Below are 24,775 nucleotides of genomic sequence, written 5' to 3' on the forward strand. Positions count from 1 at the left end.
GAACTGATTAATGTCCAACAGGGCCATAAACTATAACCTGTGGGATTATCTGTTCCGCTGGACAGAAACTAGTTTGCATTCCCATGAGACAAAATTCTACAAGTTAATCATTGTCCCTACAGACTTGAAAAATAGCTCTGACAACGGAATGTTAAGCCCAACCTGCTGCAATGAGTGAATGCCTGGCATTTTAGTCTGTTCAGACTACTATAACAACATAGCTTAGACCAGGTAGCTCATAAGCAACTGATACTTATTTCTCACAGTTCTGGAGGCTGGAAAGCCAATGGTCAAGGTGCCAGCAGAGTCCACGTTTGCTGAGGTCCTGCTTCCTGATTCATGGATGCCCATCTTCTTCCTCTGTCCTCACCGCATGGAAGGGCGATGCTGATCTTTTGGTTATTTTAAAACATACAAATAAATTGTTATTGACTATAGTCACCAAATACTAGCTCTTATTCATTTTTTCTATTTTTTTTTCCATCCATTAACCATCCCCACCTCCCCTGACATTCTTTCACTACTCTTCCCAGCCTCTGGTAACTATCATTCTACTGTCTCTATGAGTTCAATTGTTTTAATTTTTAGCTCCTACAAATAAGTGAGAACATGCCAATTTTGTCCTTCCGTGCCTGGCTTATTTCATTTAACAAAATGACCTCCAATTCTATCCACGTTGTTGCAAATGACAGGCTTTTATTCTTTTTTATGGCTGAATTGTACTCCCATTGTATATATGTACCACGTTTTCTTTATGCAGTTGTCTGTTAATGGATACTTAGGTGCTTCCAAATTTGGCTCTTGTGAACAGTGCTGCAATAAACATGGGTGTGCAGATATCACTTTGATACACTGATTTCCTTTCTTTGGGGTATATACCTAGCAGTGGGATTGCTGGATCATATGGTAGCTCTATTTTTAGTTTTCTTAGATTTTTGAGGAGCCTCCAAACTGTTCTCCGTAGTGATTGTCCTAATTTACATTTGCACCAACAGTGTATGTGGGTTCCCTGTTCTCCATGTCCTTGGCAGCATGTGTTATTGCGTGCCTTTTGGCTATAAGCCATTTTAACTGGGGTGAGATGATATTTCTTTGTAGTTTTGATTTGCATTTCTCTGATGACCAGTGATGTTGAGTACCTTTTCATTTGCCTGTTTGCCATTTGTATGTCTTTTTTCTTTTAACTGTCTATTCAGATCTTTTGCACGTTTTTAATAGGATTATTAGATTTTTTTCCTGTAGAGTTGTTTGAGCTCCGTCTATGTTCTGGTTATTATTCCCTTGCCAGATGGGTAGTTTGCAAATACCTCCTCCCAGTCTGTGGCTTGTCTCTTCACTTTGCTGATTGTTTCCTTTGCTGTGCAGAAGCTTTTTAACTTGATGCAATCTCATTTTCCCTTTTTTGTGTTGGTTGCCTGTGCTTGTGGGGTATTACTCAAGATATCTTTGCCCAGTTCAATGTCCTAGATATTTTCTCAAGTGTTTTCTTTTAGTAGTTTCATAGTTTGAGGACTCATATTTAAGTCTTTAATCCATTTTGATTCAATTTTTGTATATGGTGAGAGATAGGGGTCTAGTTTCATTATTCTTCATATGGATATCCACTTTTCCCAGCACCATTTATTGAAGAGACTATCCTTTTCTCAATGGTTCTTCTTGGCACCTTTGTCAAAATGAGTTCACTGTAGATGTATGGATTTGTTTGTGGGTTTTCTATTCTATTCCATTGGTCTATGTGTCTGGTTTTATGCTAGAGCCATGCTATTTTAGTTACTATAGCTCTGTCATATAATTAGAAGTCAAGTAATGTGATTCCTCCAGTTCTGTTCATTTTGCTCAGGGTGGCTTTGGCTATTCTGGGTCTTTCGTGGTTCCATACATATTTTGGCATTGTTTTTTCTATTTCTGTGAGGAATGTCACTCTTTTGATAGAGATTGCATTGAATCTATAGATTGTTTTAGGTAATATGTACATTTTAACAATATTGATTCTTCCAATTCATGAATATGGAATATCTTTCCTTTTTTTTGTATCTTCAATTTCTTGTGTCAGTGTTTTACAGTTTTCATTGTAGAGATCTTTTACTTCTTCAGTAAAGTTAATTCCTAAGTATTTCATTTTATTTGTAGCTATTGTAAATTAGATTGCTTTCTTGGTTTCTTTTTCAGATTGTTCACTGTTGGCATATAGAAATGCTGCTGATTTTTGTATGTTGATTTTGTACCTTGCAACTTTACTGAATTCATTTATGAGATCTAATAGCTTTTTGGTGGAATCTTTAGGTTTTTCTAAATATAAGATCATATCATCTGTAAACAGAGATAATTTGACTTCTTCCTTTCCAATTTGGATACCTTTATTTCATTCTCTTGCCTGATTACTCTAGCTAGGACTTCCAGTACTATGTTGAATAACAGTGGTGAAAGTGGGCATCCTTGTCATGTTCCAGATCTTGGAGGAAAGGTTTTTAGTTTTTCCCCATTCAGTATGATACTGTGGGTCTGTTGTAAATGGCTTTTGTTACGTTGATTGATGATCCTTCTATGCTCTTTTTTAAGGGTTTTTATTATGAAGGGACATTGAATTTTTCCAATTTATTTGCATACAGTTGCCCATAGTAGCTGCTAATGATCCTTTGAGTATAATGTTATAATGTCTCTTTTTTCATCTCTGATTTTATTTACTTGAGCCTTCTTTCTTTTTTTCTTAGTCTGGCTAAAGGTTTGTCAATTTTGTTTATCTTTTCAAAAAACCAACTTTTTGTTTTGTCAATCTTTTGTATTGTTTTCTTCATTTCAATTTCATTTGTTTCTGCTCTGATCTTTATTCTTTCTTTCTTTCTTTTTTTTTTTTCTACCAACTTTGGCTTTAGCTCTTGCTTTTCTAGTTCTTTAAGATGTATCATTAGGTTGTTTATTTGAATTTTTCTACTTTTTTGCTGTAGGCACTTATAACTATAAATCTTCCTCCTAGTACTGCTTTTGTCATATCCCATTGGTTTTGGTACATTGTGTTTCCATTATAATTTGTTTCCAGAAATTTTTCAATTTCTCTCTTAATCTCTTCATTGACCCAATGGTCATTCAGGAACATTGTTTAATTTCCATGTGTTTGTATAGTTTCCAAAATTCCTCTTCTTATTGATTTCTAGTTTTTTTCTGTTTGTTTGTTTTGGTTTTTTCTTTTTGAGACAGTCTCACTCTGTCACCCAGGCTGGAGTGCAGTGGCGTGATCTCAGCTCACTGCAACCTCCGCCTCTCAGGTTCAAGCAATTCTCATGCCTCAACCACCCAAGTAGCTTGGATTACAGGTGTGAACCACCACACCCGGCTATTTTTTATTTTTATTTTTATTTTTATTTTTTTCATAGAGACAGGATTTCACCATGTTGGCCAGGCTGGTCTCAAACTCCTGGCCTCAAGTGCTCTGCCTGCCCCAGCCAAAGTTCTGGGATTATAGGCATGAGAACAGACACAGTTTTGTGTATCTATTGTGTGTTTTTAGATTTGAGGTTATCATAGTTTGCAAATAATCTTGTAACCCATTATTTTAAACTGATGACAACTTAACATGGATTGCATAAACAAACAAAAATAAAACTGACAAAAACTCTACACTTTAACATCATCTTCCCACTTTTTAACTTTTTCTTGTTTATATCTTATTGTACTGTCTACATCTTGAAAAGTTGTTGTAGTTATTATTTTCAATTGGTTCATCTTTTCATCTTTCTACTTAAGATATTAGTCGTTTACACAACACAACTACAGTACCATAATAATCTTGTTAAGTTTTGAAGAATTGACATCGTAACAATATTGAATTTTCCAAACTATGAATGTGGAACCTCTATATATTTAGGTATTTTAAATTTATCTTAGCAATATTTTATAGTTCCAGACTACAGGTCTTTTGTACATCCTTAGTCAAATGTATTTGTAGATATTTAATAGTTTTACTGTTATTGTAAGTTACATTTTTAAAACGTCGTTTTTCGGTAGTTTGTTGCCCGTGTGTAGAAATAAATTTTTGTATATTAAATTTGTATCCAATAATATTTTTAAGCTCAATATTGAATCTAGAAGTTTATTTATAGATATTTCTCAAATATTCTGTGTTATACAATCATGTTATCTACAAATAAATACAGTTTTACTTCTTCCATTCCAATTTTTACAAATTTTATTTATTTTTCTTGCCTTATTGACCTCTCTACGATGTCAAATACAAGTGTAATAATGGACATACTTATCTTGTTTCCAGCCTCAGAAAATGTTAACCATTTCACTGTTAAATATAATGTTAACTGCAGGTGTTTTTGTAAATGTCATTTTTAGGTGAAGGAAGTCTCCTTATATTCATAGTTCACTGAAAGTTGTTATTATGAATAGGTGTCACTTTTTATCAATATTTTTCTGCATCTCTTGAGATTGTATGTGGTTTTCTCTTTTATTCTGTTAATGCAACAAGTTACATTGATTATCAAAGTTGCATTCTTGGAGTAAGTCCCACTTGGTCTTAATGAATTATTCTTGTAATTTATCACTGAGTTATATTAGCTAATATTTTGTTTACAACTTTTCTGTCTGTGTTCATGAGTGACATTGGCTTATAATTTTTCTTTCTTGTAAGTCTTTATCTGGTTTGGGGCTCAGTTTATGCTGGCTCATGGGATGATCCAGATTAATGTTAAATCATGACTCTGCACATTAATTATTCTCAGCTGTGATTTCTGCAGATCAGTAGTTCATTGTGAAAATAACAAATAAAATGTTCAATTGGACTGGGATAAGTGTAGAAATCTGTGGGTCTCTATTTGATTCCAGATTAATAGAGTTTTATTTGTCTTTTGTGTTCTGTCAGCCATGAAACCACCAACCTGTTGCTTCTCCTCTTTCCCCATAAGATTGTGCTTGGAAATCACAAACGTTTTGCTTCCCACATCTATAGATCTGTCCCTATGGGGGGAAAAAAAGAATGAGTAAACATTACTTATCAGTGAACTTGCCCCTAAGGATCACTTTTTTAAAAAATCTTTTTAAAATGGGAGTAAGCTGTTATCTGCACGAAGTCCTTGGGATGAAGTCCAGTCAATAAGGCTTCCCTCAGGAGATGTTCTCTAAACTGTGTTCATGAAAGTGAATAGGAGTTAGCAGGCAAAGGAGAAAGGAGGTTGGAGAGGGATCTAGAGTTTCAGAGAAAGAGAAAAACAGCTCACGAGAAGGACCAGACCCTAGAGAGATGACATAGTCAAGGATCTAAGGGAATAACGCGACATCATCTCAACACCACGTGCCAAGGACTGTCCTAAAAGCTGTGTTATAAATAAAGTTTTGGTGCCGCAAAAGAAATAGCACAAGAATATAAATTTTTCTTTTTAATTCCCAGCAAGGCAAGTTACTTCTATAGAAGGGTATGCCCTCACAGATGGAGCAATGATGAGCGCACACTTGGACAAGGGAGGGGAAGGGGTTCTTATCCCTGACTCACGTGGCCCCTGCTATTGTGTCCTTCCCTTATTGGCTGGGATTAGACCGCACAGGCTAAACTAATTCCGATTGGCTAATTTAAAGAGAGTGATGGGGTGAGTGGTTTGGCTGGAAAAATGGCTATGACAGAGCAGGTAATCGGAATGAGTCAGGGTAGAGTAGGAAATCAGAATGAGTCAGAGTGGAGCAGGTGATTGAAGTGAATCAGGGTGGAGCAGGTAATCAAAACAGGTTGCTTTGTGAGGAAGTTAAGTTTAAAAGTAGAAGGCAAAGAATTGAACATACTGACATATCGATTCTTCGAAAAGAAATTTAGAACTCATATCTAATAGCTGTAAATGTATTAACTGCATTCATCATTCCGATGGCTCAGTCCAAAACCCTTGGAGTCATCCTTGACTCCTGTCTTTCTCTCTCCCACCTCACATCCAGTCCATCAGGAAATCCTGTTGGCTCTACCTTCAAAGCATGCCAAGCTGATCATTTCTCCCCATATCTGTGTCCAGCTCCCTGGCCTGAGCCTCCACCCCCGCTCTCTCCTGGCCACTGTGCTTCCTCCTGATGGCTCTACCTGCCTCCATCCTGGCTCTTCACAGTTGATTCTCAACACCTAACAGCGAGATTCTTTAAAACAGAAGTCAGCTCAGATATGTCTCTGTTCGAAACTCTGCTATGACCACCTGTGTCATGTGCAGTAAAAATCCTACCAAGGTTCTGGAGGCCCTCCACACACAGGTCCCCATGCCCTCTCTGGCCTGCCTCCATCCCTCCCCTCCAGCCGTGCCACGTCCCTGAGGGTCCTCACACACATGATGCCTTTGCTCTAATGTTTCCCATGCCCACCAAACCCCCAGCTCCTTCGAGGCTTTGCACAAATCTCACCTATGTAGGAGCCCAGTGCCAACTGACCAATTTAATAACACGCCTCACCCCATCCTACTGTACCGTCCAGTGTATTTCTCATGCTTATTGTCCACCTTCTCCCACTAGAATGCAAGCTCTGTGAGGACACGGAGCTTCATTTTGTTCACAGATGTATCCTTAGCACCTAAATTAGGGCCTAGCACATACCAGGCACTGAATAAATATTTGTGAAGTCAGTGAAGCCTGACAACTATCCTAAGAGGTTGGTAATGTTATTATCCCCATTTTACAGACTGAAACACTGTAGAGAGGTCAAACCAGAGAGGTCAGCTCTCAGAGTCACACGGAGCCAAGATTTGAACCCAGGCATCTGACTGTAGAGGCAATGTTCTTACCACTGCATTATCCTGCCCATCCCAGAGTAGCAAATGCAACCCGAGCTTCCAGAAAGCCCTGTGACTTCAGACTCTACGAGGGATTGGGAAGTTAAGGAACTCCTTTGGGCTTTGTGTTCAGAAAGGGATGGGGAACTGGCCAGCACATACCAGGCCTCATAAACCAAGTTAGGGAGTTTGCAGGAGGATAGGGCTAGATTTGTCTTTAGAAAGATCTCACTGACTACAGGGTGGAGTACAGATGGGTGTGACAAGGCTGAGGGCAGGGAAATCAGTTAGGGGCTGAGATAATGGTGACCTCAGCCAGGGTGGCGGCTGTGGAGATGGAGAGAGTTGGCCAATCAAAGAGAGGTTTAATAGTTGTGACTGACAAGATTGTCCTTGAGAGAGAACAACTCCCGGGTTTGAGGTTTGGGTTAGTTTCAGTTTTTCAAACTTTTTTGACTATGATCTACAGTAAGAAACACATTCACATTTTGACACAGAATACACACACACACACACGCACATACACACACATACACATACACACACGCATACACACACACACATGCACACACACATACACATACACACACACACACACACACACATCTTGAACAAGTTCAATAACCACAAAATACTTTCCCTGACGTTAAATGCTCCTCTGTATTTTCTAATCTTGTCTATCTCTTGTCTCTTTGTCTCCTTTTTTTAAATGCTGGTTGCCACTCATGGCATTGATTTCATGACTGGTCATGGCCTGCCGTCTGGAAGCCCCTGACCAGAGAGTGGTTGGAGGCTTGGGACACAGCTAGGCTGACAGACAGGAGCCTAGAAAGCTATGTCCCTGGACCTCCTTTCTGCAGAGTCCCCTTCCTGCATGAAATGCACAGTCTGGCTTCCATCACACTTACCAGTCTTGTTACTCATTGAATTAGTCCATTTTTCACACTGCTGATAAAGACCTACCTGAGACTGGGCAATTTACAAAAGAAAGGAGTTTAATGGACTCACAGTTCCACGTGACTAGGGAGGCCTCCCAAACATGGCAGAAGGGGAAAGGCACGCCTCACATGGCAGCAGACAAGAGAAGAGGATCTGTTCAGGGAAACTCTCCTTTATAAAACCATCAGATCTTGTGAGACTTATTCACTGCCACAAGAACAACATAGGAAAGCCCTGATCCCATGATCCAATTTCCTCCCACCAGGTCCCTCCCACCACACGTGGGAATTGTGGGAGGTACAATTCAAGATGAGATGTGGGTGGGGACACAGCCAAACCATATCACTCATTCCTTTGGGGGAAATCCTTTGTCTCTTTCAAGGCATCTTTCAGTAAATCTAGACAATGAACATATGTGGACAGGCGGGAGGTATGGAGGGGGCATGGAAACTATTGTTGAATAGACACAGAGTTTCACTTTTGCAAGATGAAAAAAGTTCTGTGGAGGAATGCTGGTGATAGTAGCACAACCATGTGAGTGTACTTAATACCACCAAACTGTACTCTTAAAAATGGTTAAGATGGGGCGCCTGTAGTCCCAGCTATTCGGGAGGCTGAGGCAGGAGAATGGCGTGAACCCAGGAGGCGGAGCTTGCAGTGAGCCGAGATTGTGCCACTGCACTCCAGCCTGGGCAACAGAGCAAGACTCCATCTCAAAAAAAAAAAAAAAAGAAGGTTAAGATGGTGAATTTTACGTTACGTGTATTTTACCACAGTTTTTTAAATCAATGTGTAGGCAAACTAATAGAAAAAGAGTGTCTGCAGTGACTTTCCATACCTGAAGTATCAGAGTTGAAAAACTTCTTGCAAGGCTTGTAGACCAAACCCCTCTGCATGCTCAAGCCTTGGGTACAGGATTTCCAAGAAGTGGAATAGTCACCAGGAGTGTGAAGCTCATCGCTCAAGGCAGGTTATCTTATCTTTGAATAATTTTGTCTGTTGACTATTGGAATAGTTCTCCTTCAGATAAGCTGAAATTTTCCCCATAGTTTCCCCTATTAAACACAATTCCACTTCTCAAGATCACCAAAAAAAAAAAAAAAAAAAACCCTAAATTCCCTCTCCCATGCAGTATGTATTCAATAAATATTTATTGGGCACATGCCTAAGTACCACTATCTGATCTTCCAAATCTTCTCTTTTCCAGTTTAAAATTCCAAAATCTGACAACTATTTCATATATGACATGATTCAATGTGCCCACACCATCTGACTGCTCTTTTGAAATGATCAACTTCCTCTTAACGTGGGACATCTAGAAACGAAAAGAGGCCAGGCACAGTGGCTCATGCCTGTAATCCCATCACTTTGGGAGACCAAGGTGGGAGGATCCCTTGAGGCTAGGAGTTCAACATCAGCCTGGTCAACATAGTGAGACACCATCTCTACAAAAAAACTTAAAAATCAGTCTGACATGGTGGCATGTGCCTCTAGTCCCAGCCACTCAGGAGACTGAGAGGGTAGGATTGCTTGAGCCCAGAAGTTTGGAGTTCCAGTGGCCATGATCACACCAGTGCACTACTGCCTGGGTGACAGAGCAAGACCCTGTTTCAAAAAAATAAATAAAATCTTTTCAGAAATCAAAACATTGCAATAACCAATAGCCCCAAATGATTTCATTAAAAAATGGAGGATTCTAATGGAATTTCCAGGCCCAGAGGAGCACAGTGTCATGGCAGGCTGGTGAGAAAGATACTTGAAGGCCATGCTGACATATTGCAAGGAGGACTACATTTGTCTTTCAGGTGCAAGAAAAAAATAGTGTAAATTCACCCTTAAGTCTTAAGGATAGGTACAAGATCCAGTCAGTCTTCACTCTTAGCTCTAATTTATTCCGTCTCATCAGAACCACGTAAACCATCACCCCACTTTCCTTGGAGTTAAATGCTTTATTCCATGTAGTGTGCCACAGGACTGCATCTTGCCACTACATAAATACACATAATGTATGATTTCCTCCTTCAACTCTGGAACCCAAACAAATGGATTATGTTCCCCAAATTCCATAAAACCATAATTCTCTTGAGTGGCCATGGCGCTCCTAAAGAATTTCCTTCTAAATATAGAGAGGTATTCCTCTGCAGAAAAAATATCCCAGCATCTTGGTTCTAATATATAATTAACTCCCCTCTAGATACTTTGCAGTTATGTTTTATGGCTTATTTTGAGTGTTCATATTTTATCAGAAAATTATAATTTTCCTCTAAATAGGAGTTTTTACAAGGCTTTTGAATTCTGATGACTGGCTTCATGTTTCAGCTATAATTAAAACAGTGAAAAGAAATAGCGTCACCATGCAGCACACGTGGTTCTGAGACTGCTTGGGCCCCCAACCCCCTGTCTCCCCACAGCCTGGAACCTGCAGGCTGGCGACACTCTGACCAATGGTGGGGGCTCCATTTTTGACCACTTAGTGGGACGGTTGGTTATAGAAAGAAACAGAATGGCCTGGGAAGAAGGAATGAGGAGACCAAAGTGCTCACCTCAGAGAAGCCTCCCAACCATGTTCCCTACCGATGTCCCACCTTGCCCCATTTTCCCTCCAGGAAAATATACTTTCTCCAAGAAATACACTTTCCCTCCAGGAAAATTCACTTTCCGTCTAATGGTTAGCTTAAGAGTTTACTCTCTGCTTCCCCTCTAGACTGCTAACTCATGAGGGCCAACGCAGTCTTTTTCTTTTCTTTCTTTTTTTATTTTTTATTTTTGAGATGAAGTTTCATTCTTGTCCCCCAGGCTGGAGTGCAGTGGTGCGATCTCGGCTCACTGCAACCTCAGGTGATCCACCCGCCTAGGCCTCCCAAAGTGCTGAGATTATAGGCGTGAGCCACCATGCCCGGCCGCAAAGTCTTTTTCATTCAAGACGGTATAGACAACTTCTTGAACCCTGAATTAGTTTACTAGGCTACTATACCAACCAACCATAGACTGGGGGTTTAAACAATAGAAATTGATTTTCCCACAGTGCTGAAGACCAGAAGCCTGAAGTCAAGGTGTCAGTAGTGTTGGTTTCTCCAGAGACCTCTCTCTTTGACCTGTGCATGGCTGTCTTCTCCCTATATCCTCACATGGTCTTCCCTCTGTGTGTGTCTCTGTCCCAATCTCCTCTTCTAATAAGCACCCCAGTCATGTTGGATTAGGACCCACCCTAATGAACTTATTTTACCTTAATTATCTCTTTTTTTGAGACAGAGTCTTGCTCTGTTGCCTAGGCTGGAGTGCAGTAGTGCAGTCTCAGCTCACTGCAACCTCCGCCTCCTGGGTTTGAGCAATTCTCCCTGCCTCAGCCTCCCAAGTAGCTGGGATTACAGGTGCCTACCACCATGCCTGGCTAATTTTTGTATTTTTAGTAGACAGGGGGTTTCACCATGTTGGCCAGGCTGGTCTCAAACTCCTGACCTCAGGTGATCCACCCGCCTCGGCCTCCCAAAGTCCTGGGATTACAGGCGTGAGTCTCCACTCCCGGCCTTAATTACCTCTTCAAAGACCTTATCTCCAAATACAGCCATCCCTCAGTATCTCATGGGATTGGTTCCAGTACCCACCCTTGCTCAGGACACCAAAATTTGTGGATGCTTAAGTTTCTGATATAAAATGGCATAGTATTTGCATATAACCTACGTACATCCTTCTGTATGCTTTAAATCAACTTTGGATTACTTATAATACCTAATACAATGCCTACACATCACTTCATATACATGGATTCAATGTAGTTCTCTGTACAGGGCAAATTCAAGTTTTGCTTTTCGGAACTTGGTGAAATTTTTTCTGAATATTTTTGATTCAGGATTGGTTAAATCCACAGATGCAGAATGCCCAGATATAGAAGGCTGACTGCACAGTTACATTCTGTAGTTCTTGGGGTCAGGATTTAAATATATGAAGTTTGGGGTGGGGGGCCGAATTCATCCCATAACACAATATTAGGCTACCAACCACTGGTGGCTGACTGAGAAAAAAATGAATGACTGATAGAACACAGAAACATGATGGCAGGCACGCTCTTGGAAGCAGCTGTCCTGGCACATGCTTCTGAAGGTCTTTCCTTTTCCCCCTTCCCTCTCCCTCAACCCATACAACAAGGGTCCAGATGAGTGAGTCTGTCAACTCCGGGTCCAACCTAACCAATCCAGTCACACAAAACCCTGTGCCACGAAGTTCACACATGATACTAATTACCAAGAAAGACTAGGCCATCTCCGGGAAGCGTGCCTTGTTTGTCTTCAGGGAATCCTCGCTCAGTAGGGGGACTGCAGAACACACAGAAGCCATTGAGTTGTGCGTATGATGATGACCACATCGTAGCAGGTACAACTGAGCCACCAGAGCTTGCCCATCTGCTCCCTCTGGGCCCTGGCCATGATTCTTTCTATCATTGCCTGTGAGCCTTTATATTCTTCCTCTGTATCCTTGCAAGAGCAGCCTCCTAACTTGTTGGCCATCGATGGACTTTAACCAGGGTGTTTGTCATGGACCTGTATTGCCACCAAGGTGGCTTTGACTCTCTGAGTCCTGACCCTCTGCTTGCTACTTCCCAACAGGCGTCGGGTTTGGAGTTCAAGTCGGTAGCCGACAGCGTTCTGTTTTTACGTGACAAAAGATGGGAAGAGGTCAGAGGTGCCCTGATGTCTGCTTTCAGTCCTGAAAAGCTGAACGAGGTAAGACATGAGAAATGCAAACTCTCTTCTCTTACTGAGCAGGTTTCTTCTGTCCAAATCGTGATGAGAGCCAGTTCATGTTGCATGACTTGCCCAGGTGACACATCGAAATGCCTTGCCCACTGGGACCTTCAGACCTCTCTATTATGCAGAAAGCACCACACCCTGTGTTGAGTATCTTTCATTTCTCCAGCCTCCCACATCCCCAGTTGCCATAAATGAATTGTGAGTCAACAAGTACACAGGGCATTCGCCTGTGTCCAGAGATAAAGCTTGAGGCGCTTTGGGGACCCCAGGAGGAAACTGTAAGTGTCTGCTGGACTGTCATGCATAATGGATCACCTGGGGATCTGGCTACAATGCAGGCTCTGACTCAAGAGGGCCAGGGTGGCTTAAGAGTCTGCGTTTATAACACCCTGCCAGGTAATTTCATTGTTTCCGGACAGTGAACCACACTTTACATAGCAAGAAACTAGAGAACAGCATGAAACAAAAGTGAGTTGCCAATCGAATCTTAAATAGGGAGGTGATGGCAGTGAATGACTGGGGAGGAGTGGGCGATCATGGCAGGCAGGAACACCCAAGTTAACCTCCAGGCCAAGTTCAAGGGAAGGGCAGGCTCCACAAGATGCTACCAGCTCTCTAAGGCCCTGGACACTCTCTTTTCCCTACTCAATGACCCACTCTTTCCTATCAGCTGTGCACCCAAAACCTGGTGTTTGTATGGATCCAGACCGATGTCTCACACACCAGATCCTGACTGCTGTGTTTTGTATCTGAGCCTGGCAGCTCAAAGCTGGTCTGGCTTTGGTGTTCGCTGTTCTGAATTCTGCAACCACAAGGGAGAGAGAACTTGACCCCTTATGATATGAAGGGGCTAAGGGGCTTCTTTAGCTCCAGTCTCAGGTACACAGGCATCTCTAGAGCAAGGGAGTTTCCAAAGCTTGGCTGGAGTGCCCTGGGCTTCTGCCATCCACCCTGTCTGGATGTTCCAGAGTAGCCTGTCTTCAGTTCAATAAAAATGAAAGCTCCTTTTAGCTTAAGCTCAAGATGCTCACCCATATGGTCCTGATTGAATTCCTATAAATCTTCTGAAGTCCCCCAGAAGAGGAGGGAGTTCCACACCTCGTAATATCCAATTAAACACACTCAGAAACTAGTGATCCCTCCCATTTTCAATGAGGTTTTGATTTGCATTTCCATGGGTAGCTGTTGATGTTTGGGGGCAGAGCCTGCCTCTGTACGCAGCGCCAGCACACACTCACAGCTCAGAGTCAGGTTCCAAGGGTTGCCCATTTAGACTAACACACTGCCTCTTCACCACACTCCTGCGAGATAAATACTGTCATACTTATTATTACTAACCTGGTTTACAGAGGAGGAAACTAGGCACAGAGAGATTAAGTAGCGTGCTCCCAGTCTCATAGCTAGTAAGCAGCAGAGCCAAACTCAGAATCCAGCTCCAGAGTGCTCTTCGCGTCTCTGCCTGACCGCTTGCTACCTCCATGTGATTTTCCAGTGGTGCTCGGAGGCCACCTAGGACTGTGCCAGGGGCTGTCTGGAGGGTGCAGGAAGGGGAAGTATAGCAAACGGGGCCTTGGTGGAAAGCTGGGGGGTGGGGGAGGGTCAGAAGCAACACTTCTCTATTTTCTGCCTACGTTTGGAACCAACTGAGGTATGGAAACAGGTTGTAGGCAAAGGAAATAAAATTTTCTCTTATCTTACTGGTAAAGCTGTTTGAAAGATAGAGTCCCCATCTGATCACATGGGCTTGCTATGCTAATACTTCACCCAGAATGGGACAATTGCAGGGGGGTGGCAGATGCCATCGGGGCTGGCCCGTGGCCCACATATGCTCAGTTCCTTCCTCCCAGACTGGGTCTGATACAGCATAGACAGCAGGAGATGCAGTGACACAGATGCAGCCGTTGGTCAGTGGGGTCCACCAGGATTACTTGGGGGACTCTGAAAACTGTTGCTGCCTGGGCCCCACACCTAGAAATTCTGATTCAGTTGGTTTGCTTTGGGATGCAGCCTGCGTTTGAGGATATTTTTTTCAGGCTCCCCAGGTGATTGTCATGTAAAGCCAGTATTGGGAACCACGACCAGCAGAAGTTCCCCACGAGGACATGCGAGGAAAGTGGCTCCTGCTTCCACTGCAGCCATTAGCCCTGCTCACTCCGATCTGTGTTCTCTATTGAGGATTCACGGGAGAATGGGAAGGAACGGCCTGCATCTTAAAACTAAAACCACTGCTCTAAACCATGTAGACAAGCTGCATGGGGTGTGCCCCTTTTTCACATCCAACCACTAAAAGGTTGAGTTAGCCAAGAGAAGGCCAGGGGAAGAGAGGAGAGGTAGGTGAGCCTAGGGCTGGCATCACTAGCGTATATGTCTTTATTCAAAAGCAACGGCTTCACCACACTATAGAAGTAGAAAGAACCTTGTGTGTGAAAAAGAAATTGGTAAAGAGTATCTGAGAAGAGAATAAAAGAGAAAGAAAGAAAAGTAAGCAAGGAAAGGAAAATAAAGTTTAGCAGTCCTGGGCTATGATTCTTTGATAAGGAATTTTATCACGGTCTAGATTCCTTTAACCCCTTACAGGGGATACTCCAGAAAGTGATACATTGTCATCTCCCAAGCAAATCCAGTGCTCTTGAGGTCCAGTCTTCTCCCTATAGTCCAGAAATCAAATGCATAGTGCCTGAATTAATTGCAGAAAATAGAGTTACTCCATCTGTCCACAGCATTAAGATGCCAAGAGAAGTCAGGCGAGGTGGCTCATGCCTGTAATCCCAGCACTTTGGGAGGCTGAAGCAGGTGGATCACCTGAGGTCAGGAGTTCGAGACCAGCTTGACCAACATGGTGAAACCCTGTCTCTACTAAGAATGCAAAAAGTAGCCAGTGTGCTGGCACGCACCTATAACCCCAGCTACTCAGGAGCCTGAGGCAAGAGAATCGCTTGAACCCAGGAGGCAGAGGTTGCAGTGAGCCAAGATCACACTACTGCGCTCCAGCCTTGGTAACAGAGTCAGACTCCAAACTCTATCTCAAAAAAAAAAAAAAGAAAACCAAGAGGTAAGAGAGAGATTTCATCGAGCCCATTATTTACCACACACTATCAATAACCTTGAAATTCCCTTGAAAGGCTTTTTTTTTTTACTCCATATAGTTCAATTTAGGTTCTTGGGTTTCCATTTGAAAGGATTCCATCCCAGAGGCAGGAGTAGTTAACTTTTTCCCCACCTCTGGGGATTTTAGACCTGGCGAGTTGAAGTTTACTGGGAGGCCCCGAAGGAGACCCTTCAAGAAGAAGTTGGCTGTGCAGATGGAGCTCAGGTGGGAGGGGGAAAAAAGATGGTCTTCAAAACACAGAGACGTGTAGCATATGTGTTAGATATGGTTCTGGGGAGAACCATATTTAAGGGAGGAGCGGAGGAGAAACCTATAAAGAAGACTCAGGAAGAACAGCCTGAAATGGAAACCAGCAGAATGTGGAAGGGGAAAGCATTTCAAAGAGGAAGGAGCAGCCAGAGGTGTTAAATGCTGCTCACATGGAAAGAAACACGAGGACGAAAAAGTGCACAGCAAAGATAATATTTCTGAAACGTGAAACCAATGTATGTCTGTTTCATGCTCCATAGATCGTGTTCCCTGTAATTTTCTCTCACCCAAGGAATCAGTGGCACCCACTGCTCCTGAAGGTGCCTCCGAGGTAGACAGTAGGTGCTGTCCAGAACAAGGAAGTAGTTGCTCAATTTTGAACTGTATGTTAGCAAGCTTTATTAGGAGAGGAAAGAGTTTTCCTAATTCCAAAAGCAGCTTGCCTTTGCATATGAAGAGCAGGGGAGCTGAGGCTCTAAGCCGTGGTGTGGACAGGATGCAGGAAATGACAGGGGGGCTGCTTCTAGGCAGTGGAAGATGGGTGGAGGGGACAAAATGAGAAGTGTCCTGTCTTCTTCCCCAAAACCTCCTGGTTTCTGGATGCTTCCTCAAACTTTAATCTCCCAGCTGCCTTTGCTGTCTAAGTCACTGGTTCTCAAACTTTGTGGGACCAAGGGCTGCATGAGAATCACCTAGGACCGTTGTTAAAAATACATCATTTCAGCCACCCCAAGATCTATAGAATCAGAATTTCTAAGGGTAACTGAGAATATGCATGTCACGAGTTGCCTGAAAAGATTCTGCTGAAAGCCAGCGTGGAAAGCCCTGGCGCTGTGAGTGTTCCTGTTGGTCCCCTCTCTGACCATCTCAGACCAACTGCATCTCCAGGCTCGAAGGACCTGGCCCCTGAACCCCCACCTCCCCACTGCTTTATTTTTCTCTGCGGAACTATCACTAGCTAACATTCCCCATTTTGTTTACCTGTTTGTTGTATGTCCCCTTCTGCTAGACGGATGCTTCAGGAGGACAAAGGCTTTTTTATTTTTTCTTATTTTCCTTATTGTTAACTGCACACACTAGGTACACAACAGACATTCAGGAACAATTAATGAATGGATGGATGAAGAATCAAAAAACTGAGAAGCTTTCTACCTGTTCTACCTAAGGATACATGATGAAACTAAGCTAAAAAAAGTGAAAGGGAAATAATTTTATCAAGAAAAAATTAAATAAGAGGATACAGCAAACTGGCTTTTCCTTTAGAGAGTCACAAATATATATACATATATGCATACACATACACAAAGTCACAGACACAAAGAGGAAAATGAGTCACAGAGATAGGAAATAGCTCAGAGCGTCTGAGCCACAGATACTCGACTATGGGTACCTGAGTCAGTTTTCCTGGAAATAGCTTTGAAATACCAGCATCTCTAGTCCTTTCTGAATTTGTAAGTAGCCTTTGGACTTTTGTTATCAAACATCACAGTTTATTCTTGAAATAAAGGTTTGTTTCCCCTTGGAATTCTGAGGCTTTCTCCTTTAGAACCTTGCAGCCTAAGTCCCTCTCTACCTGTGTCTTTAAGTATGGTCAATACTCAAAAGTTCTGGATGGTGTTGTCTTTATTTATGTGGCTGTTCGGTTGCCTCAGTCAACAATGCTTGAAAGTTGCTTTAAAATGAGCATCATATCATGAAGCCATATTTGTATTTAAATTAAAATTTTTTGGGGGGGTTTTTTGGGTTTTTTTGGCTTATGTCATCCCAGGGATAATGCAGAGCAACAGAGGACCAGGGAAAATGTGATTCATGCATCCCCAAGTCAGGAAAAAGAGACTACTGGAATCATAGCCAGTGACAAACAAGTTATTGGAATTCATAGAAAAGGATGGCTGAGCATTCCTGGAAAAACAACTGACTTGGTGGTGGTGGTGGTGGTGGTGGTGGTGTCGTTAGGGAGGATTTTGTCTGATTAACCAGCCAGAGTTTTCACTCCATCCCCCAAAGAATTAATGTTTTAAAAAGCACAACTGTAGATTTAGATTTTCACAGTCTTTTGCTAGATTGCTTACCAAAGGCTATTAGTGAGTAGTAACCCTGGGATTGTGTAAAACTTATTATGGATCAGGGAATAAATAGGCTTAATTTCAGGAAATAAAACTGGGGCTAAATTAGTACTTCTCTGAGGGAAAATGTATAAATAATGTGATCCCCTGAGGACCCAGGTTAGCACTAGCTTTATTTTGAAATTTTATAACTCATCTGAAAGAGAGCGAACACAGTGGAATCTATGTATTTGTATATTCCTCCAAGCTGTTCTGATTTGAAAGATATTAAATCAATAGGAATAACTTTCTGAGACTCTTGTGAGATTGTGTAAGTCAGCACAAAAGAGGCAGTGTACCTTCAGTGTAAGCAAGAATAAAAGAATACATTTAGCAGAAAGGCATCTAAACTGTACTTATATGATGATGAATTTCAAGCTATGAATTCCTATCAGGGAAAAGGATTTGAAATATGGAGGACCAAAAAGGCCCCACAGTCAAATGATTTGGTGAAATATTACAAACTATATTCTTCAAGATTCACCATGTACCTGAGCATATGAAAGGCTTGAGAAAGGCCTGCAGTAAAGAAACCTGCTTAACTTTGTTTGTTCTGGGCTCAAATAGGTTTTCAAAAGGAGAGAACGTGGGTTGATAACTTCATGGTTGGCTACTGAGAGAAATGAGTCTCTTAAGCAATTATCCTTTGCAGGTAGCTTCTATGAAGAACCAAATTTGTGAGTGCCTCTAGCAGAGACTAAGCTTCAAACTGCATGAACCATGGATCCAATCCAATATGGCAGCTTGTATGTTCTCCATTCTCAAAGCCCATTATAAATGATGGGCTTTCTTCATTCACCCAGATAACTAAGAGCTGATGGTACCCCACTGAGCAGATATGGGAGACAATGAATCTTCATAGACGAGTGCCTAAGGATGTGTCACTCAAGAGTAAATGAGCCAATCATGTTGCTATGCATAGGGACTCAGTTAAAGAAAAGTCAGATAAACTGGGAGGCTGGTATCTTGCACAGCACTGATCCGGCTCTCTGCCTAATTTTTCACTTTTCATCCAGATGTTCCCTGTCAAGAAGGCACAGTCAATAATGTATGAATCTTAAAGGCAGAGGCAGATGTGGTTATTACTCCCTGTAGGCCTTTCCTGACTTGGAGACGACATGTTACTGGAGAATGAGTACAATTTTTAAAAATTTAAGTTGATATAGCCAGCTTAGGAGTAAATGCATTTCAGTGCAAAAGTCTTTTCAGAATTACAGTCATCGTCACAGTTTAGTTTGGCCTTTAAATTTTCACTGTAAACTCTCCAGACGGTCACATACAGGGGCTTCTAAAGCAGAACACGCTTCCCAGTAACACTAGAGCAAGCAGCCTTCTCTAGGCGGCATCCATTTCCAGCAGTCTATTTTTAATATTTGCTTTTATTTCTTAATCCTCCTGAACAATAAAAATGAACGTCGTCATAACCAAGTGTGGCTGCAGTCGTCAATACTTCAGAGTCCAAAAATACATTGGCCTTGCCTGACCAGTTGCCCATTTTCCAGAATATCTGGATATTTATCTAGCAGCGAGAGACCATTATCCTGAGACACAGTCGTATTCCACTGACACCTAATCTGCTAATTAAAATCAGTATCATGATGGACTGTTTAAATTCTGGTTTAAATGTTCCTCTTCCATTTGCATTTAAAAGAAAACACACTCCTCATCATGGGCACCCCATCCTGGGTTATAATTTGGCTTTCCTTTGCCAGAATTATAATGTCACTCTGACTTGCCGCTGGTTAAATCTAAAAGAGCATCTAAATGTACCTCACAGCTTGGCTGTTGCTTGGCAACGCCAGCAGCCACCTCCTCATTGGGGTGACTTCTAATTGGTCACAAGTCTTGACAGGAGCCACTGACTTATTAGAAATGACACTTGATTATTCACCTAGATGGCTAGAGCTGATACTTAGCAGCAGGAAATTTTGCATAAAAATGAGCCGTGGATGTTTTTAATATCTGAGTGGCTTTTAGCGATGGTGTGGTGGAAGAAGGAAGTGATAAGTTTCATTAGTGGGAATTAATTTTTCATTTGTTGGTCACCAGTTTAGAGCACTTTAAGACATTAATTTTTTCATTTTTTAAAAAAACCAGAAATATGTTTAAAGACCTTCCCCCACCCCCAGCAGCTGACCTTTACTTATTCAGAAAACCCTCCCCCGACATCAGCCCCAAAATATTGCCCGCAGGTCCACCAAGGGCCAAATCAGATGAAATGTTCAATTTATAAAGATCAACAAATATTTATTAGTTCCTGTTAAGGAGTTTATAATGTAGAAGAGAAACAAGGTACATAAATCACTGCATTATTACCAATCATGGAAGGTGGTGACAGAGCTGGGGTCCTGCTTTGAGCATCAGAAACCGCTTTGGTAGGGAGGGAGCAGCGAGTAGCACTGGAATTGAGCCCTGAAGATTTTGCTGTTTTGACAGAGGGAGAAGGTGCATTGCAGGTGGAATGAGCTGCAGGAATCAAGGCATCTGGACAGAAAAGTACAGGGTGTGTTCAGGGAATAGGGGAGTACAAATTGGCTGGAACACAGAGTACATGTAAGGGATTAGTGAGAGAGAAAGCTGAAAAAGTAGGTTGAGGCACGTAGAGTTCACTGTTCTGTGCCGAGGGAGTGTTTGGTGCACACTTCACTAGAGCTCGAGGAGCTATTAAATACTTGAAAGCGAGGGAGTGGCCTGCTCAGAACTCTGTGTTAGGAAAAAGGGTTCCATTTCAGCTGTTTAGCCCCCAAGCCAGCCATTTCCCAGACCCATGGGGCAAATCTTTCTGGTGCAGATGAGGGGAACTGCGAATTGACTGGAGGAGTCTCCTCTTTGCAGTGGCCCCAAGTAGGGGCAGGCTCCCAGGGGCCATGTTATGCCATCAAGGCAGCAGTGCCCCCTGTGGCTCTCTGAGTCCTTCTTCGTGTGTGGATCAACAAGTCACCCACGCTACACACCATCAATGTTTGGGGATCATCTCTGTTTAGATGAACAGAGTTATGCAAAAGAGACCCTCCCCTTCCCTCTCTCTGTGTAGGAAATATGTTTTCCCTAGCACTCAGCATTGTCCAAACTTTCAGGAACTCCAAAGGCTTAAAGATGGTGGGTTTTCTCTTTCTCAAGTTTATGACATAAGATCTGCGTAGACTGACCTAGAAGTGAATAAACTAAGGAGCAAAGGAAATGTGGAGCCTGATTTTGGTGGGACAGCAACAAGCCAGCAGTCAGGAGATCCGGGCACAATTTGAGCACAAAAATAACCAGATTCTGCCCTTTAGGTCCCTATGTGTTCTGAAGTTGATGTGTCAAAGAGATGACAAAAGGCTTTCTTAGGAATGGGATGTGTTGCTGAAAGTACATGGACCAATGATCTGACACTTTCCTGCGCTGAGCTAGGAATTTGGCTGCTGTCTCCATGGCCTCAAGCAACTGTCTCCACCTGATGCTTTGTGACCTCCTGGGAATCCAGTGGAAGGGGACATTATAGCTCATTACGATCAGTCTTTCATTTAGGGGTGAGGACCCACGTTCAGAGAGATTCAAATGCCAGGCCCAGAGTAACACCTAGGACCAGCATGAGTCTCAGCTTTCTCCTTCAGAGCCAGTTTTCAGCAAACCACACGGTATTCATGCTAAGAGACAGTGCCTCAATCTGTTTATGTTTCTTGGATACCTTCTATGTCAAGGCTCTCTAGGAACATTTGATCAATCAGTCATCATACAGTTATTTCTAGAAAATCAACAGAATGGGGTGCACTATGCTCATTCCTGATATAACAAATGCCAAAAACCTCATTAATCCATGACAACATACAATAGTTACCACAAAAGAATAATATTGAGAGTGTATTAGTTATCTATTGCTGTGTAACAAAATTACCCCAAAACTTAGTGTAAAACAAACCTTTGTTAGCTCATTGTTTCTGTGGGTCAGGAATCCCGGCATGGCTTAGCTGAGTGCAGAGGCTGAGTCCAGAGGGACTGAGAGCTGAGTCTAGAGGGATCAATGTGTCTTGGAGTAGTAGTCAAACTGCTGGGCTGATCTGTGGTCTCATCTGAAGGCTTGAGTGGGGGAAGATCTGCTTCTAAGCCTTGTCACATGGTTATTAGCAGGATTCAATTCTTAATGGTCTTTAGAAGATAAGATAAGAATCTTGTACTGTGTCCTTCAGTCGGTGGGGATCTACAAAGGTTTCAGCAAAGCATCACTGAAATAAGTATTTTTGGAAGATCTGACCAGGCATGATGGCTCATGCCTGTGATCCCAGAACTTCAAGAGGCCAGAGTGGGAGGATCGCTTGATTCCAGGAGTTCAAGACTGACTTGAGCAACACAGGGAGACCCTGTTTCTACAAAATATTTTAAAAATTAGCCCGCTGTGGTTGTGTGTGTCTGTAGTCCCAGCTATTAATACTTGAGGGCCTGAGATAGGAGGACAGCTTGAACCCAGGAGGGCAAGGATGCAGTGAGATGTTATCATGCCACTGCACTCCAGCTTGGTTGACAGAGTGAGACTCTGTCTCAAAAGAAAAGAAAAGAGGCCAGGAGGCTCTTTCAAAAAACTTTCTTTAGTACACCTGGGTGTCAGGCTCCATTGAAGTCCTAAGACTACAAAGATGCTTAAGCTATAGTCTTTTTTCTCAAGAAGCAAGATGACAACCATATTCCAGGTGACAAGTAGCAACACCTGAACTAGGAGGTGACTGAGGAGATAAAGATGAAGGAACAGATGCAAGAAAGGAAGCAATGTTAACATGATGAGGTGAGAACAGATGGCTCCAATGGGGAGTTGTCCCTGAGGAACAAGAAAAGAGGAGAGAATGATTCTAGTAGTCCAAACCAGTCTTGGAGGATGGATCCCTCCAGAGGACAACTACCATGTTTGCACCACTCCCTGCCTTCTTTGCCAAGTGTTTTACATATTTTGTTTCTAATCTTTGTCACAACTCCGCAAGGGAGGTATTATTTTCATTTTTGCAGATGAGGAACTAGACTCGGTGAGGTTAGGCAACGTACCCAAGATCACACAGCTAGAAAGTGTCAGAGGGAGGAAACCTACTGATTTGCAGTGCCTTTGAGTATTTGCTATGCTTGGGGCAAGTATTCTCCAACAAGGTCGAAATCTTACACTCAAGGAAGGAAACTCAGTGATGACATTCTGGGGGTCACCCAAAATGAGAGGAGAAGAAGACCTTTGAGCAGAAACTCTCAGCCCTTCTTGGTCATTACTCTCTTTACCCACTCATCAGGCCCTCCCTCCTTTTAGAATTCACTCTATTGCCCTCTGTCTGCACCTTGACTCAAAATTTCACAGACACAGTTGATAGAAAATCCATTAAAAAAAAAAAAACAAAACTGGTGCCCATCAATGACAGACTGGATAAAGAAAATGTGGTACATATATGGCATGGAATACTATGCAGCCATATAAAGGGACTAGATTATGTCCTTTGCAGGGACATGGATGGAGGTGGAGGCCATTATCCTCAGCAAACTAACACAGAACAGAAAACCGAACACCACATGTTCTCACTTACAAGTGGGAGCTGAACAATGAGAACACATGGACATAGGGAAGAGACAACACACACTGAGGCCTATTGGGGGATGGGGGGAGGAAGAGCATCAGGATAAATAGCTAATGCATGTGGGGCTTAATACCCAGGTAATGGGTTGATAGGTGCAGCAAACCACCATGGCACACATTTACCTATGTAACAAACCTGCATGTCCTACACATGTATCCTAGAACTTAAAATAAAATTTTAAAAAACTGAATACTTTAATTATATAATAATCTCCAGGTTATGCAGAACCTTCCTTCCTTCCTTGGGGAATTTGCTTCTCAGGATGGGGATGGTGATTTCCCCTGAATGGTTACCACTGGTTACCAGAGAGCTGCTTGGCCTCACACTGGGCATCACATCTACAGGCACAACCAATGTGAGAGGTGAGAGGAACGAAATGGGAAACTTTCTCCCCTCGCTTGATAGCTGCACTGTGACCCCTATCTTTGTCAGCTTGGGCTGTCATAACCAAATACCATTGAGTGGGTGGCTTAAACAACAGACTTTTTTTTTTTTTTTTTTTTTTTTTTGAGATAGAATCTCACTCTGTCGCCAGGCTGGAGTGCAGTGGCGCGATCTTGGCTCACTGCAACCTCCACCTCCCAAGTTCAAGTGATTCTCCTGCCTCAGTCTCCCGAGTAGCTGGGATTACTGGCACGTGCCACCATATCTGGCTAATTTTTGTATTTTTAGTAGAGATGAGGTTTCACCATGTTGGCCAGGCTAGTCTTGAACTCCTGACATCAAGTGATCTACCTGCCTTGGCCTCTCAAAGTGCTGGGATTACAGGTGTATCCCACTGTGCCCAGTCCAGACATGTATTTTCTCACAATTTTGGAGGCTGGGTGCCAGCATTGTTGGTTTCCAGTGAGGCCTCTCTTTCTGGTTTGTAGGTAGCCGCCAGCTTGCTGTGTGCTCACAAGACCTGTTCTTTGTGCATGAGAGAGACAGAGAGAGAGGGAGAGAGAACAAGCATGAGTGCTCTGGTGTCTCTTATTATAAGGACACCAATCCTATTGGATCAGGGCCCCATCCTTGTGACTTTATTTAACCTTAATTACTTCCTTAGAAGCCCTAACTCCAAATACAGCTACACTGGGAGTTGGGTCTTCAATGGATGAATTTTGAGGCGACTGAAACATTCATAAATCCCTTTTTAAAAACCTGATAACATTAATATTTTATCTGATTATAAGGGTAATGCATGTGCATTGTGAAAAATTTGGAATAAAACAAAAAATAAAAATCACTCATTATCCCATGAAGAAGATGAAATGTAACAACCAAATGAGTCTTTTAGTAAGATCTGAGTGATAATAGCATT

The 24,775-nt window shown here is 42.4% G+C and overlaps 1 protein-coding gene across 4 annotated transcripts in view; it reads left to right on the forward strand.

Annotated features, from left to right (window-relative positions):
- Nucleotides 1-24,775, forward strand: part of TBXAS1 (thromboxane A synthase 1) — a 197,746-nt gene that overhangs the window by 96,827 nt on the left and 76,144 nt on the right. For all 4 annotated transcript variants that reach the window (XM_005550924.5, XM_045388252.2, XM_074036134.1 and 1 more), the window contains one exon: nucleotides 12,281-12,397. In XM_005550924.5, the coding sequence (XP_005550981.2) occupies nucleotides 12,281-12,397 (117 nt within the window). The remainder of the gene's footprint in view (nucleotides 1-12,280; nucleotides 12,398-24,775) is intronic.

Source organism: Macaca fascicularis, chromosome 3, assembly GCF_037993035.2.
Source record: "Macaca fascicularis isolate 582-1 chromosome 3, T2T-MFA8v1.1".
In the NCBI taxonomy this organism is placed as follows: Eukaryota; Metazoa; Chordata; class Mammalia; order Primates; family Cercopithecidae; genus Macaca; species Macaca fascicularis.